Source organism: Podarcis muralis, chromosome 1, assembly GCF_964188315.1.
Source record: "Podarcis muralis chromosome 1, rPodMur119.hap1.1, whole genome shotgun sequence".
Taxonomy (NCBI): Eukaryota; Metazoa; Chordata; class Lepidosauria; order Squamata; family Lacertidae; genus Podarcis; species Podarcis muralis.
The window spans coordinates 77,653,511-77,669,449 of record NC_135655.1 but is presented as its reverse complement, the minus strand read 5'-3'; the positions used below and the strand labels follow the sequence as shown (position 1 = coordinate 77,669,449).

General features: G+C 43.1%; 1 protein-coding gene across 2 annotated transcripts in view; it reads right to left on the bottom strand.

The window, feature by feature from the left end:
- Window positions 1-1,212: 1,212 nt before the first annotated feature.
- The window catches only part of C1H11orf24 (chromosome 1 C11orf24 homolog), a 28,921-nt gene continuing 14,194 nt past the window's right edge, over window positions 1,213-15,939 (bottom strand). For both annotated transcript variants that reach the window (XM_028735791.2, XM_028735798.2), the window contains 3 exons: window positions 8,425-8,668; window positions 5,926-6,039; window positions 1,213-3,391 (listed from right to left, as the gene is read on the bottom strand). In XM_028735791.2, coding sequence (XP_028591624.2) covers window positions 2,094-3,391; window positions 5,926-6,039; window positions 8,425-8,581 — 1,569 coding nt within the window. In that variant the 5' untranslated portion in view covers window positions 8,582-8,668 and the 3' untranslated portion in view covers window positions 1,213-2,093. The remainder of the gene's footprint in view (window positions 3,392-5,925; window positions 6,040-8,424; window positions 8,669-15,939) is intronic.

Here is a 15,939-nt window from a genome sequence, read left to right as displayed (position 1 = left end):
CCCCCCCCCCCTCTGCCCACTTCTTCATAAACTAACTTGCCGGTTACAGAATTTGGTTAGCCTTTTGTAATCGGCTATATTCATCTGATTCTTCCTTGGCCAGAGGTATCAAAACTCCCCCCCCCCCACACGCACTGCAAATTCTGTCATATCCATAGATGATCTCATAGGATGCTGTCTTACACCAAGTCACACCAATGGCTCCATCTAATTCAGTGTTGCCAACACTGACTGGCAGCAGCTCTCCAGGGACATTCCTAGCCCTACCTGGAGATGCTAGGGATTGAGCCTGGAACCTTCTACATGAAAAAAGCAGATGATCTACCACTAAGCTATAACCTTGCCATTTATAAAACATTTGTTTGAACCAACAAGTTACATGTTGAAGAGCTGCTGGAAGAAGCAAGTGTATAGTGAAGGCATTATTAAAATATTAACACACTTGTAAAAGATGGGGGGGGGGGGTAATCTAAATAGTCAAATATGAGAGGGCAAAGATCTCAGGAGGACTTCCTATCCTGCCCAAGCAGCAGTCAATCTCATCCCCAAAAAATCAAGGTTGGTAGATAATCCAGTCTCTGTTCTATGAAAATGGGAATGTCTCCATGGATTGTGGGGCTCTCTGTTAGATGGGCACACTGTAATGTCTTTCAGGTAAATTGCTTTACTAGCTGAACTACTTCCTTTTCACCCAGAACCCAAGAAGATCAGACCCCAAACTCTGAATGCTCAATTAGACCTTTATTTAACACAGTGTGAGGGGGCTTGGACTTGTTGTCAAGTTCTCTCCCAAGGCTGTAGCTAAAGGTTGTTTCCATTAAGCATATTCCGCATGACTTTTGCATGATGCATGCTGGTCTGAAGAAGCCTTAAACCATTCACAAAATGGAACCTTTTGCATTCATCATTGGGAGTCATGATTCAGATTGGGAGCCATGAAGGCTCAGCAGCCCTGAAATCAAAGACTGCTTATATACCTGGCCTGTGCCCTAAATGCACTGGGAACAGTTCACAAGAGTGAGATACACAGGGAATGAGGCAGGGTGGGGAATCACGCAGCTGAGAAGAAAGTGTATGAGTGTCTTGATCCAGGCAACAGGAATGACTGGATCTTAGAAAGGGAGTATACTCAGTTTGCTTGCACATTCAGGTTATCAGAAGGCCTTATATGAGGAATGGGGAGTGGCAGAAGGAGGGGAAACACAGTAAGCAAACCTTTACATGCCCTCCAGGGCCTCATTTATTGAGTGGGTACAAAAATAAAATCATATAAAGATGCAGAAGCACCCCAGCGAAGAACAGTCACGATTAGGAAACAGCACAGCATGAACATGGCTTAGTACACACATTTTAAACAAGCAGGGAGCTCACTGAAATAAGATGCCTGTTCTGCCAACATTGCCCCTGGCAGGGAGCCTTAGGAATGCCTCACGGTTCTAAAGAGCTTTCCGTCCAGCACTCATAACCTGCCAACAAGCATCGCTCCTAAGGTTGCATCTCAAGCCAGCAGCGTCTCCTGCAGCTGGTTCAGTGCTGTAGCTGGAAGCAGAAAAAAAGGAAACGTACCGTATGGAAGGGTCACCACCTAGGCCAGGGAGGGGGGGTTTGCACCTGTCACTCTTTAGGGTTCTGCCACCTGCACCAATGCTGCCAGCCCTCTGCAATCCATCTGGACTGGCAGCAGTCAACACAGTGCCTTGCAGGCAGAGACAGCCCCTTTTTGCTCCTTGTTATGCAGGGATAGGCAGGGTATCAACAGAACTTGAGGAACAGGAGCCTAGGAAGCACCACAGTCCTCAGAGGAGGGCTGCCTGCAGCATTAGCCCCTCTTTGCAATGGCAAAACAAAACTGGCACAACAGAAGCAAAAACTGAGAAATAATATGTCAGTGGCAACCTGATGGTTAAAAAAAATACTTTTAGAAGTAGAATACATGGCATTTCTCCTACATTGCACCAAAGGTTATTTGGAAGCACTTTCAGTTGGTCTTATAGGCAGAACAGGGAACTGAAAGACAAGCCACCCATGGCTTTCGACCTCCCACAACAAGTAGATGTATATATTGAATGCCTCGCTTTGGATTGCTATTGCTTTCACATCTCTGAGTCTGCATACATCCCATTGATTAGGTAGTCCACTTGGGTGTAGTCTTTCTTCCTGTAGCTCTCATAGGCCTGTATCACAAACAATACTACAATTGTTACAAAAAACAGGACTCCAAACAGAAGCACTGCTAAGAGCAAACTAACATCTACTGGACGATAGCTACCCTCACTACCTGTGTCCTGCTGATCTTGGCCTTGGTTTATGGTTACTGATTTGGGCGGTGCCACTGGACTTTTCGTTGCAAACACTGACAAGGGATTTGTATAAGTTGTGACAAGCACTGGTTGACTCGTAGCACTCGCAGGTTGCTCTGCAGTGGTGGTGGTTTCAGCACCCTTTGCAGTCACACGAGGCGTTACCCTATCTGGAGTTGTTTTTACAATTGTTGTGAGTTCAGCTGACTTTGTTGCTACTGTGGTTGGTCTCTTGGTTGTCTGAGATATGCCAGTGGCTGTTGAAGCTGGTGGATTCGGGGTGGCTGTAGTTAGTGGATTCTGGGTGGTTGAAGCTGATAGATTCTGGGTGGCTGTAGTTAGTGGATTCTGGGTGGTTGAAGCTGATAGATTCTGGGTGGCTGTAGTTAGTGGATTCTGGGTGGTTGAAGCTGATAGATTCTGGGTGGCTGTAGTTAGTGAATTCTGGGTGGCTGATGCTGGTGGATTTTGGGCAGCTGCATTTGTAGATGAGTTTACTGGGCTTCTTGAGCTGCTCATTCCAACACTGCTAGAGTTCACTGGTATAAGAACGCCAGTTGCCATACCTGTTTTGAGGGTTATGGGAAGCACTGGATTGTTTGCTGCTGTGGCAAAAGAAGTAGGAATAGTCCTGGGAGGAGTTTCTGTTGTGTTAGCAGCTCCCAAAGTTAACTTACTGGTTTGCGTCCCTTTTGAACTTGATGTACTGTTAACAGTAATAGCACTTTCAGTTAAATGGAAAGATGTGGGAGGCAACGATGGTTTCTGAGGGGGAGTGCTGGGACCAGAAGTCACATTTGGGATGCCACGAGTTGTGTTACCATGAGTTGTGGTTACGTTGTTACTAGCTGTGGTTATGGCTATTCCTCTACCTTGGGAGATGGCAGCGATCGTGGAAGTGACAGTGGTAGTTGTGCTGACTGCAGTACCTTCTGCTACCTTCCTCTCTGGAGCTTTTGGCAAAAGAGGCACTTTTGTTTCTGTCTCAGCAAGTCTTGTTTTATTCAGTAGCTCCTGCTCTCCAGCAGACTTTCCTGTGTTGTTTGTTTGAAGGGCTCCTTCATGATCTCTCCTTTTACGGATCACAAATTCTGGCCAAAAACAAAGCAAAAGAAAAGAACAGAGACACAATCAGGAATGGGCTGCAGATAAAGAGTAGATCAAATGGCAGATGATAAAAGAGTCCCAGGAGTTGTACTTTTGTGGTGCCACCTCCATTTACAGTGAAGGAGAGCTATAGAATCTACCAGCTGTAATACATCATTGATTTCCATCTATAGAATTGCATAGATTGATACATATAATACGCACCCCAAATACAACTTGCAGTAAGCGAGCAGATATTGCTTTAAATAATTGGTTGCATAGATCTTTTAGACTAGTTATGACAGAAGCGAACATCCTCATTAGCATAACTTCATTACCACCAGTTAGCTCTATATATATATGCTGCACATACTCCAATATAACCATTCTCCATCCCCATATGATTAACAAAACATTTTTAAAGCAGCCACCATATTGCAAAGACTGAACAAAGGCTGAAGGACTGATTCCACTGACTGACTCCCATACAAGTCAAGGGATCTTTAAAAAAAACCCCTCTTCAGAGGGGACAGTAACAAAGACTTTGTTGGAGACCCACCTGATACACCTCATGTCTTGTCTGCTTGAGGGAGAGGCTGAGGCACACAAGAAGACTTTTTAGAAATCACTTAGCCTTAGCCTGTGCCACAAGAGAAAGTTGGCAGAGGTGTACAGCTGAATGTCTCCAAGGGAGTGATTGAGCTCCTGGGGCACCGGTTGTTTATCCTTCTGTTACTCAAGGACAAAACACATCTTAGAAGTCCTTTCTGGATCAAAATTCAAACTCAGCTAAATATCAGAAAGAAAATAAAGAAATGTATTTCTTGTCACAACTATTCGCTCTTGGCTGCAAGAACCTGTTCAACTTAACATGGCAGCTAAGTTCCTGAGAAGTATTTAAAGGCCAGAAACAAGCATGAAAAGCTGTCCTTTCAAAAACGCATGTACAGCAGAACTTTCTCACACCCTTTACAAGACTGATTCCCCAGTTCCTAACATGCTTCGTTTTGTTATGGTGTCACTTGCAATTAGAGCAGAAGACTCTGCTGCTGCAAAATCCAGTGTTAGCTACGGATGCTAAAACCACTCCAATTACACACAGAGCCTCCAGTTTCTGGCTTGAAAACCAACAGGAAACGAATGCCAATATTACCTCCTTTCCTCAGGGAAACAAGGGTGCAAGGATAAACAGAAAGAGCACCCAGAAAAGGAATGGTAGAGGCACTTTTAAAAGGGGGACAATCCAAATCAAATTGTTTCAAAACCGCACAATTTCATATCCGAGCCTTAGTGTCAGGCAGGATTGTCAGACAGGGTTTTGGTGGGACCTGGTTGGACAAAGTACTGACAGTGCCAGCCCCCACTTCCCTCCCCTCTCACAGGAGGATTGCTTCATAATCCTCAATTCCTGCTGGCCTCCCAAGCATCAGAAGGCAGGCGGACCCTTCAGTCACCCACAGGCCTTTGCTGGTGCAGACCATGCTGTCTTGATCCCACCCTCTGCCACTCCCCAGGAAATAATCAGATTCATAGTTAACTGAGCTAACTTTCTCTAGGATTCATGAGTTGGTCATGAGTTGGAGAAGAAGTGTGGTGTGGTGGTTAAGAGCAGTAGACTCTGGTGAACTGGGATTGATTCCCCACTCCTTCACATGCAGCTGCTGGGTGACCTTGGGCCAGTCACACTTCTTTGAAGTCTCTCAGCCCCACTCACCTCACAGAGTGTTTGTTGTGGGGTAGGAAGGGAAAGGAGAATGTTAGCCGCTTTGAGACTCCTTAGGGTAGTGATAAAGCGGGATATCAGATCCAAACTCTTCTTGAAACTCTTCTTGGTTAGACCCTGGAAGGGATTCACCTAACCAGCCCTGCTAGTGGAAGCCCTGAACAAGGACCTCTCCCCTCTCCTCTGCACACTGAAAATGGATTGGGAGACACACACCCCAAAAAAAGAAAAATAATGTGCAGGGGGAGGAGAGGGAGGAATCATTACACTTGGCAGACTGAAATGCTTCCACAGATGGGAAGATTGAAAGAGCATGGCATTCCTAGGGTGGGGTGGGGAGCCTTTTCTATCTTGGAATCCAGATTATGGAATACTTCCCTCAGAGTATTTTCCTCATTGACCACTGTTATGCTGAAAACTGTATTCTTTTGGAAGGGTTTTTTTTCTCTTTAGTTAATTCTCTGCCTGGCTTTTTTTGTCCTTCTGATTCTGCAGCTTTTAATTGTTGCCAGTTTTTTAATATTATACTTAATATTGTTACATTAGACTGCTTTGTCTTAGGACACCTTGAATATTCTGCCTAGAAAGGTGGGGTATATGTTTTTAATATAAATAATCAGTCTCGCAAAATAGCCTATAATCACATCCAAAGAATCTTTACCTCTCAAATGAAACTTGTGGAAATCTGATAGAGCCCCCATTAAACACTGGAAACATCTGGATGGTGAGGTAAGAGAATGTTGCCTTTAGTAATAGCAATAGCTGCTGCAGCAGCAGGTTTTTTAATCATGAGCAGACCCATTGAATCCAAATTACCTCCCATTAGTTCTTTAACATCCTGTGTGCTGGCGTTCTGACATGCACTCAGCTGAGGACAGCGCAAGAGGACACAGCGGCTCTGATACAGTACTGACCAGCAGTGGAGATTACCTAGAATATCACACAGGAAAGGAAGACCATCACTCTCACTGGTATAAAATGAATCACATTTTATCCTACTAGCAAAGTTTTAGTATGGTGACATTTTTACTTATTTTATTTTATAAAATGTACATACCGCTTGATTGAAGAACAAAACCTCAAAGCGGTTTACAAAAAAAAAGACAAAACAATAAAATCATTACCAAAATTTTACAACTGTGATTTAAAACATACAGAGAATGAAAACTGCAATAAAATAGACTAAAACAAATTAAAACTCATACAGAGCTCTAATCATCTGGGAAATGAACAGCACAAATACTAGACTGCAACAATTTGTCAACAATATTATACTGCTTCCCTGAAAAAATGAGTAAACAAGGACAATAATGTCACAGATAAGGGCTAGTGTGCAAGTAATGAGTGAGGATTCAAAGGGGTCCAGTTACAATAAGAGTTTTGTTGTAAACAGTGTTAGTGGGACAGAAAGCTTACAACATGGGTAGGCAAACTAAGGCCTGGGGGCCAGATCCGGCCCAACTGCCTTCTACATCCGGTCCGGGAATCAGCGTGTTTTTACATGAGTAGAATGTGTGCCTTTATTTAAAATGCATCTCTGGGTTATTTGTGGGGCATAGGAATTCGTTCATTCCCCCCCCCCCCCAAATATAGTCCGGCCCCCCACAAGGTCTGAGGGACAGTGGCATAGCTGCCAAGTGTCCCTTATTTGAAGGGACAGTCCCTTATTCCAGCGCCATGTCCCGCTGCTGTCCCTTATTGATGGATGTCCCTTAAATGATGTCCCTCAAATTTCAAAGGAAGCAGCTCCTCTCCCTCCCTCCCTGCCGGCCAGGGAGGAGGGAGGCTCCAACTATGTTGCTTGGCTGTGTTGCTCACCCAATAAGAAGTCTAAGAATGACTGGGGGGTGGAGCTTGCATGCCTTGTGTGTGGCTAGTTAATGCAAGCTGAGGGGTTTTTTGAATGCTGGATGCCATTTTGTTGTACGTGCTGCTGCAAACTTTGCAGTGCAAAGCCAGGCCGGGGAGCCATCTTAAGTTGAGGCTGCATAGGCCTTGTGGTACATGTGATTCAGATTCTATTCAGTTGAACCTCTGGTTACAAAGTTGGTTAGACAGTGTTCTCGAAGCTACCAGCATGAGTTTAACCAGACTGCAGGAGGACAGGAAGACTGGAGTGCCTGGAACAGGTGAGGCTGCAGGTCCCTTATTTTGGCTGCTGGTCCCTTATTTTCAAGGCTGCTGGTCCCTTATTTTCAAATCTGTAAGTTGACAGCTATGGACAGTGGACTGGCCCCCTGCTGAAAAAGTTTGCTGACCCCTGGCTTACAAGCTCCAGGCAAGTCCCTTCAGATAAAAAGTAGAAGCAAGATACAAGGAGAAGGCAGCTACAAAGACTTGCATCACACGGCACGTGCTTTGAATGCAGAATGTTGTTGGGGCCGACCTTTGAACTGTTAGTTAAGAAAACCTCCAGCAAGAAAACTAGGAAAAGTCCCACATCTGAGGACTTGGGAGAACCTCCCTGCCAAATGAAGTAGACAATGCTGGACTGGAATTTGTGTCTTACGATGACAAGATAAGAAGCTGGGCACATTTTACTTAGAGAAGATTGGTGGTAGGGGCATGATAAGCAGCTTCGGGCGGGGGGCGGGGGGAGCCACAAGAGAGCAAACCCAACCACTTCCTAACTTATAGCAGCATCCATAAAAGCTAGGTAACGTGAAAAGTTGCTTTGGGAAACTGAAGTCCTCTTCCCTTACGTCCTTTAAATAGGGAAACTGATGAGGATCTGTCAGGGATGATTTAAGCCTCGAATGAGGTGGGCAAAGCTATGAACCTCCAGATGTTGTCAGGCTCCAACTCACCACAGCCCCAGACAGCTTGGACAATTGTCAGGGATGTAGTCCAGCAACATCTGGGGGGAATAATTTAGTCACCCCGAGTCTAGAAGCTCCAAAAGTTCCAAGGGGTTTAATTAAGTCACCCGTGAAGCTCATGTCAAACTGGATTGCAAATCCATTCCAAGGATCTCTGGGGCATTCAGGTAACAGGGCAACAAGGACACAGAAGAATGTGAAACTTCATCAAATACAGAGACATCTGGCTGAAGGGTATGTTAAGTAATCTAACACAATTTCCTTGCTAGTGTTACACACAAAGGCTCTTCTATGCTTGCTGCATTGTAAAATTGTAAAAAAGAAATAGAGAAAAGGCAGTCCCTGGAAAACGGATGCTGTTTTCAATTTGACTAAGGTTGTGAAGTCATTTAGCTACTGCCTATGTAGCAGCCATAATCACAAATGCTGTGAAAGACCTAAGCAGACGCCTCCTGCCCCAAAGGAAAAGATTTATGGTCAGGTGAGGTAATCTTACCTGATGCTGTTGGGCCTTTACAAGCTTGCTTGCAATGCTTTTCACTGCTGAGCAGATGTACATGTGTTACCTGGACCCCCCTCTCCTTTAAGATGGAGCTGCCGTTTTCAGACACACATAAGGAGATCAGCAGAAAAGACCCAACAGCTGTCCACATCTTGAAGGCCTGCCTTGGAAGGAAACGAAACTTCTCTGGATAGTACCTCCAGATTTAAAAGCTGCTGTCAGGTCTTAAGTAGCACATCTGCAAAAGAAAAGAAAAAACACCACAAACTTACACTTTCCAGTCATTTTCAAAACATTTCCAGGCCTTCACCCAGCTGCCTGCAAAAGCCCTCTCTTTCTATGGGTCCCACTACCACACACTGGTGTGCTATACACATTGAGAAGACAAAAGGCCACAAGTGACTTCAACAATGGTAGTTTTCTCGAGTTTGGAACACTCCTCTTTACTTTCCTAGCACACTTAACAGAATGGCATATGACTTGGGCTGATGGGAGCAGTGATTCAAAACATCTGGAGGGCACCAGGTTGGCAAAGACCGAGCGACGGAATGGTCTGCAAACATGTGACAGGAGTCCGCTATTGAGACCAAGGGTATCCAGGCCAAAGCAGTGCCTGGATTAAAGTTATTAATGAACCATTGAAGTTCACAGTTGTGGGACCAATGAATAACTACTTAAGATTAGATTGACCCCTAAAGAAAAATTCTTAGAAATATTAACAGCTACAAGCAGTATTATTAACATAACCACCACGTAACGCAATCTACTACTACCTCTCTCTACTCTTGCTCAGCCACCTCCACAGTTGATGGGCCACGGAAGGCCAAGTGTCCCCATGAAAGAGAAAGCTGCCTTAGCACCTCATCGCAAGTACAGTGGTACCTCAGGTTAGGTACTTAATTCATTCTGGAGGTTTGTTCTTAACCTGAAACTGTTCTTAACCTAAAGCACCACCTTAGCTGCCGCTGCATGATTTCTGTTCTCATCCTGAAGCAAAGTTCTTAACCCAAGGTAATATTTCTGGGTTAGCAGAGTCTGTAACCTGAAGCGTATGTAACCTGAAGCGTATGTAACCTGAGGTACCACTGTATTTTCATTTTGCTCATCTGGAAATCTACACTTGAACATAAATAAGGCCTACAAGATCTTTTGCTTCCTTGACTAAAATACTGCAGAATGAATTTTGCTGCTGGTCAGGGAGCAGAATTATACCACTACGGGAAAGGTCACCTCCTTAACACCTGGGAAACATGCACTGTATTAAATATCTTATTATCAGAAAACATTTTTTCATTCCATTTCCCATAATTCTGATAGTTTACGTCTCTCTTTGGGGTTGATCACACTGCTTCCATAAAGTTTTAAAGTTTTTTTTAAAAAGGCAGATTTGGGATGTTAATACCTAAAACAAAACCTTAAAAAGTATTTCAAATTCAGATGCCCAGAAAGATGTCAATCATATAATGAAGGATTAAAATATTCTGCATAGGTGATATTATCCACTTGGAAGCTGTATTCATACCATACCTCCCTTTAACCTCATCACAAGACAGAGGCAGGATTGTATTTTGTTCTCATGTGTGAGACAGGTAGCCCACTCATTATAGGTGTGACTTCTGAAATCTCCTCCTCTATATATGATTGTTTTACATGTTTTTAGATGGTTATGACCATTTTAAATTTCTTTGGATATTTTAAATTGTTTTATGTAGTTTTTTATTTTTTATTCTCACTTTTGTGTTTGCTGTCCTGGACTCCTTTAGAAGAAAGGGTGGGATGCAAATTTAATAAAACAATCATAACATAGGACAGGCTTGCCACCCTGCCATGGTTTTAGCAACTTTTTTAATTCTTTCTTTATAGGAGAAACACTAAGGTGTACTAACTTTTACAATGCAAGAAGGGCCTACTTGCTCTGTGGCTGCATTGAGACTTTGAAAAAGACATCTGGCCTTCTTGCAGTGAAGTCTCTCCAGTGTCTTAAACAGCAGAGAATAAATCACTGCATGAGACAAATCCTGAATTCAACTTCCAGGGGCTTGGGGTAGCTATATTACCCTTTTGCAGCAAAAACAAAGCGTCCTGTAGCACATTAAAGTCGAACAAATTTATATGGCAGAAGTTAGTCCACTATACCCTGGGTGTGGGTGTGTAGAAAGGGTGGTGGGGAGATTATGTTTCTGAACAGAAGCACAGTGTTCAGGCTTGAATATCAATCTACAAAATGTTTCAGCCTTAAAGAGTAATAGAACAAGTCTTTGCAGACTTAATGAGGGTAGAAGTTTCCCATTACGGCCTCTCTTGTGGAAGCAGCGATATAGAAACTAGCAAGCAATCTGACTGCTGGACACAGTTAAATTGACAGGTTAGTCTTACATTAGGCTCAACACCAGGCCTCCACTTGGAAACAAGAGTTTACAGTGTGCATGGGCATTACATCCTCTGATCTTCTGTTTGAAGATTTTGCTGTGAACCACTGAAATTTGAGACAGCTGTGGAAGGAGACATGCACCTTAACTTGGCCTACAGTTCTGTGGGTATTCTGACTGGAAGCTGGCCTTTAGCAATACAGGAAGCTGCTTCTATGTACTGAGTTCAACTAACTCAGAACTATCTAAACTGATTGGCAAAGGCTTTTCAGGCAGGGGATTTTCCGCAGCCATACCTGAAAATGCCAGGGAGTGAGCCTGGGACCTTTTGTATAAAAGGGACCTGCTTTTTAAAATTTCATAACATGCCAGTATTCCAGAAAATGAACAACGCTTCCCCCATCAGCATTTGGCTCAATCTGATTGATCCAAATTTAAATTTAAATTTAAACATAAATTATGTTCACTTTGAACCTCCCTCCTATGTTAATCAATAAACCATTGTTTCATTGGTATCATAAGCGGAAAAATGACTACTACTCATACTTAATCTAAGCACAACCACATGGGTTCCTGATTAGGTGTTTAGCTATGCGATGTTTAATGTTCTCACTTATTTCTGTTCTATCCTGCTTCCCCTTTGTTTTTGTTCAAATCAATTCACAAACCAAGAACCTATACATTGACCACTTATGTTGCAGATATTACTGAAAATTAATTATGCTAGTTTTGTGATATACAAATGGCATGAGATAACTTGGTCTATTTATTTGTATCCTATGATCCTTGTTCCTAAAACCCCAAAACAAATTATTATTTTTAAAAGCAGCATGTGATCTTCCACTGCGCTGAACTCCCCTTCCCCCTTAAGACCAAGAGAATTCCATCTTGCAGTTTGACAACTTTTCCATTTATGGTTGCACGATAAAGTCAATCTGCACTAATAGTTCGGGAACAAAACATAGCTTTTAGTAGGCTGTATTTAATTTTGTGCTCCATTATGCCATTAATTTTATGCTCCCTTTTCAAGGTATTTATAGAGTTGACAACCTTTGTTCTTTTTCTGAATGTTTAACTAGGTCAACATTTCTAAAATAAAAATCACCAAAGTAAGTGAAATCCAGAACTGTGATATTAAGTAGAACTCACAATCAGTGCTTTTTCCCTAGAGAAAAAGGTGCCGGAATGTACCTCCCTTGGAAAGTCCCACCCTAGAACCCAAAGAGGTGAAGGGAGTCTTCCATGCCTCAGCTGAGCAGCTTAACAAGCACCCACCATAGAAACTAATGGTGCATTTTCACATGCATAACTGACCTACTCCTATAATTGTGTCATCAACATTCTGCTGGTTCAGTGAGTAGCTTCTATAAAGGTAAGGCACCCATGATCCATTTTCAAATACAGAAATGATCTACTCCTGCAGGATGTGCAAAAACAATCAGGACTTCATGTTGAGCAACAAGCAGAATCAATATTTGCATTGGGAGAGGGAATGTCAAGCAGCACTGAAAGAAAAGTCAGAGGAGTGCATAGGAATTTGGCTCAACACTGCAGAATCTATTAACGATACAAAACATTTCAAACGTCTGTGCGGAGTGCAGTGTATTTACACGTTCATAGCCAAAGTTATACTGGATGTGGGAGAGCATTTCAAAAGATCTAATTCTTGCACACCATAAATAGCCCTGAACAGCTTTACAGCATGCCTTTAACTAAGCAGTAATCTTTCGGTCATATAACTCAGGCCCAACAATACTACAGAACATCTGCCCTTGCTGCCGGTGGATTATTTCCAAAAACGCATCATCTGCCTTTTTGGATCAAACTGTGCAAGTACTGGGGAAGGGCTTGGCTGGTGCTTACATAATGTTCAATAACAAAATCTATAAGGAAATGCTATAGGACAGAGAGGACAATGAATGCAACTAACCTGCACATTGTTGTTATCTAAGTAATAGAAGGGGAAGTGGTTTTATCCTGCCCTGCAATGGTCCTGACAAAAATTGCTCCCCCAGCTGCTATTTGCATCAGGAGGGAAGCCTTCTTTGGCATCCCATGCACAGCATAAGGTAAGCCCTGCTCAGTCGGGCCAAAGGCCCATTGAGCCCAGCACCCTGATCTCATAGTAGCCAGCCAGATGTCCTTAGGAAGCTCACAAGCAAGACATGAACAGAACAGCACTCTTCCCATTTGTGACCCACCCCCCATCAATGTGTATTCAGAGGCAGACTGACTCACAACATTGGAGGTAGTACACAGCTTCCATTTTTAGTAACCATCAATGGCCTTCCCCTCCATGACTTTGTCAAATCCTCTTACAAAGCTCTGCGGATCAGCAACCATCACTACATCATGGAGCAGCAAACTGGTGCCTCAGGTTTTCTGAACATCTTTTCCTATGAAACACTTGCCGGCTTTGTTGCTCAAGGCACAAGAAACCATGTACACTGTTACCACAATGCCCTTACTTTAGTGCACAATGGCCTGGAGTGTGTAGGCTGATCTGCACTGGGATTGGAGTACAAGAATTTAGCTAGACGGTCTTCTGGCCACTTACCAGTCTGGTTATAAGCGATTGCCAGCTAACATGATGTCCTGCTTCCCAGGAGGTGGCAAACTAAGAAAGGTCGCTGGGAGAAGTTAACTCTGCTTTCAAGTCTCAATTTAAAAATCTAAGAGTGCATGTGACAAATGCCTAAATGGATTCCAATACTACAAGATCACATATCCTTTGATTTGGTAGGTCAGGTCATATAACTTGGGAGAGCCTTCCTGAAGTCAGAGTTTAAAAAATGTCAAAACCTTATCTCAGATATAGCAACCACTCTCCTTCCCCCTTCAAAATAAACGTTCAGAAGTTAAATTCACCCTAGTAATAATAATAATAATAATAATAATAATAATAATAATAATAATAATAATAATAATATTGTTTATACCCCAGCCACTCTGGCAGCTTCGAGTTAAATAAAATAAAATAAAATAAAATGTCTGACATTTTATTATATATTGTAGTCAATGAACTGGTGTTCCTTTAGCAATATTTTTATTCCTCAGGCTTTTTTTTATTAGTTATTGTTTTTGATGCAAACGAACTAAAACAGCTACCCTCTTGCTGATTTTCTCCACTATTGAAGAGACTGGCATGTGTCAGGAAACAACTCACATGGAAGCTGTGTGACATCTGGCTCTCCCAGCTGCCTTTTCAAGTTTTTCTCAACTGAGATGGTTCAACTGGTTTCCCTGGCTTCCTAGTTCATTCACCTTAGAACTTCTCTAAAGTGATCTCTCTTAGCAATGAAAGAGGAACTTCCTGGACACCACTAGAGTTTTTTCTAGGCACTGTTTGCCTAGATGGAAACAAGTAAAAAATAAGTAGATGGTAATTTGCACAGGAGAACAGCATCCCACTATTTTGCATCATGGTTGTTGTTGTTTTGGCCTTATTTTCCCTAATACCGTGCCACACCAGCCTATTTATCCTGTAAGAGCACCATTCACTCACTCAATAATTCAAATCCTGATCCTCTCAAAACCACTGCATTCCTGCATTTCCCGGCTGCTGTTCCATTTTGTAGCTTTATTTTTTTCAGCTTCCCTTGCAAATGTAGCACAAGCCTTGAGGTAATGAACTGATTAAGGAAGGCAATTGTCTTGTCAGATGCAAGGAGACTGGTGCTGTAACACCGCTTCCTTGCAATACCTGCCCCCACTGCCATTACAACAGAACAGGTCTTGCCTTGGTGTAGCATCTTTTTAGAAAAGCTTTTCCTTGTCATTTTTATCATAAAGCAACTGATCTACATAGTCCTCCAACCATCAAAATTCCATTTCATTAACACAGACATTCTTGCCCTTGTTTTTTCCCTGCAAAAAGGGAAAAAAACACACCAGCAGACAACCCAGTCAACTTGACTGCAGGATAGCAAGGAACCACGGTGCAATTCTCATTCAAATATACACTGTTTGTGTTATTTTATGCAACATACTATGGTGTATTGTCAACAGAATTTTAGACATGCGTTTTTCAAAAATAGGTTTCACATACCTAGCTCCTCTAAATTGCTACTTTATCCATGGATATTCTCTCGCAAGGACTGGTACACGCTTGAAAATTCCCATGGGTCTTGCTGGACCATTTAATGGTTTTCCACCTGTTGTAGCAATTGTGCTGTCCTAGATGCTGTATGACACGGGTGTCAAACACAAGGTCCGCGGGCCGAATCCGGCCCGCCAGACCTCGTCATGTGGCCCGCCGGCCGCCAGCCTTCACCTTTTATTCTCGCTCTTTTTTTTTGACACAAGAAAGCCGCCTCTTCAGCGCATGCGTGGCAGCCTACAAGCCAGAGAATGAGCGGCACCGGCCGTTCTACACAGAAAACCTCCACATTACATGCATTCAGGAAACCTCCACTTGTTTTTATATTGAGCGCATGCCATCCTGTGATGTGACAGATCCAACGGCTGCCTGAACCCTTCTCTCCTGTACTGTAAGTACATATGATGTATGTGGGGGGGGGGGTAGGACCTACAGATACAACCGGCCCTTTGAGGGTGACCAAACTGCTGATGCGGCCCCCCGATGAATTTGAGTTTGACACCCCTGCTGTATGATATTTAATAGCATTTTCCAGAAACACACCATGAACCACCTGAATGAAACTAACAGACCACCAGGTCCACAGACAAGAGTCTGGCAACCCCTGGCCTAGAACATACCTCAGAAGAGCCCTCTGCAATGCACTCCTTGTTTTGGACAGATATTCCTCAGCAGATGGAAAGGTAATCTGAGAAACACTCATAATGCTGCCAATTATGTCTGGGGAAGGAGAACTATAGAAAGTCAGATTGATAATGCAACCCAGATGCACAACTGACAACAAAGCACTCAACCTTCACCAAACAATGCAAATATCATCACCGGAATAAAACCTTGGTTATATATATGATGCCTATGGAAACCTCACACATGTTAATAGAGAGGGTGCATGTAAGGTTTTGCAAATGTCAAGCTTAACATTGTTCAAAGCAATGTTCTCTCTTCCTTCTTCCTTCCCCACCCTCCCAACAGACACACACAAAGCTTTGTTCCCCCCCAAACACTCTAGAAGCTGCTATGGTAGACTGCACTGCTCTTTGA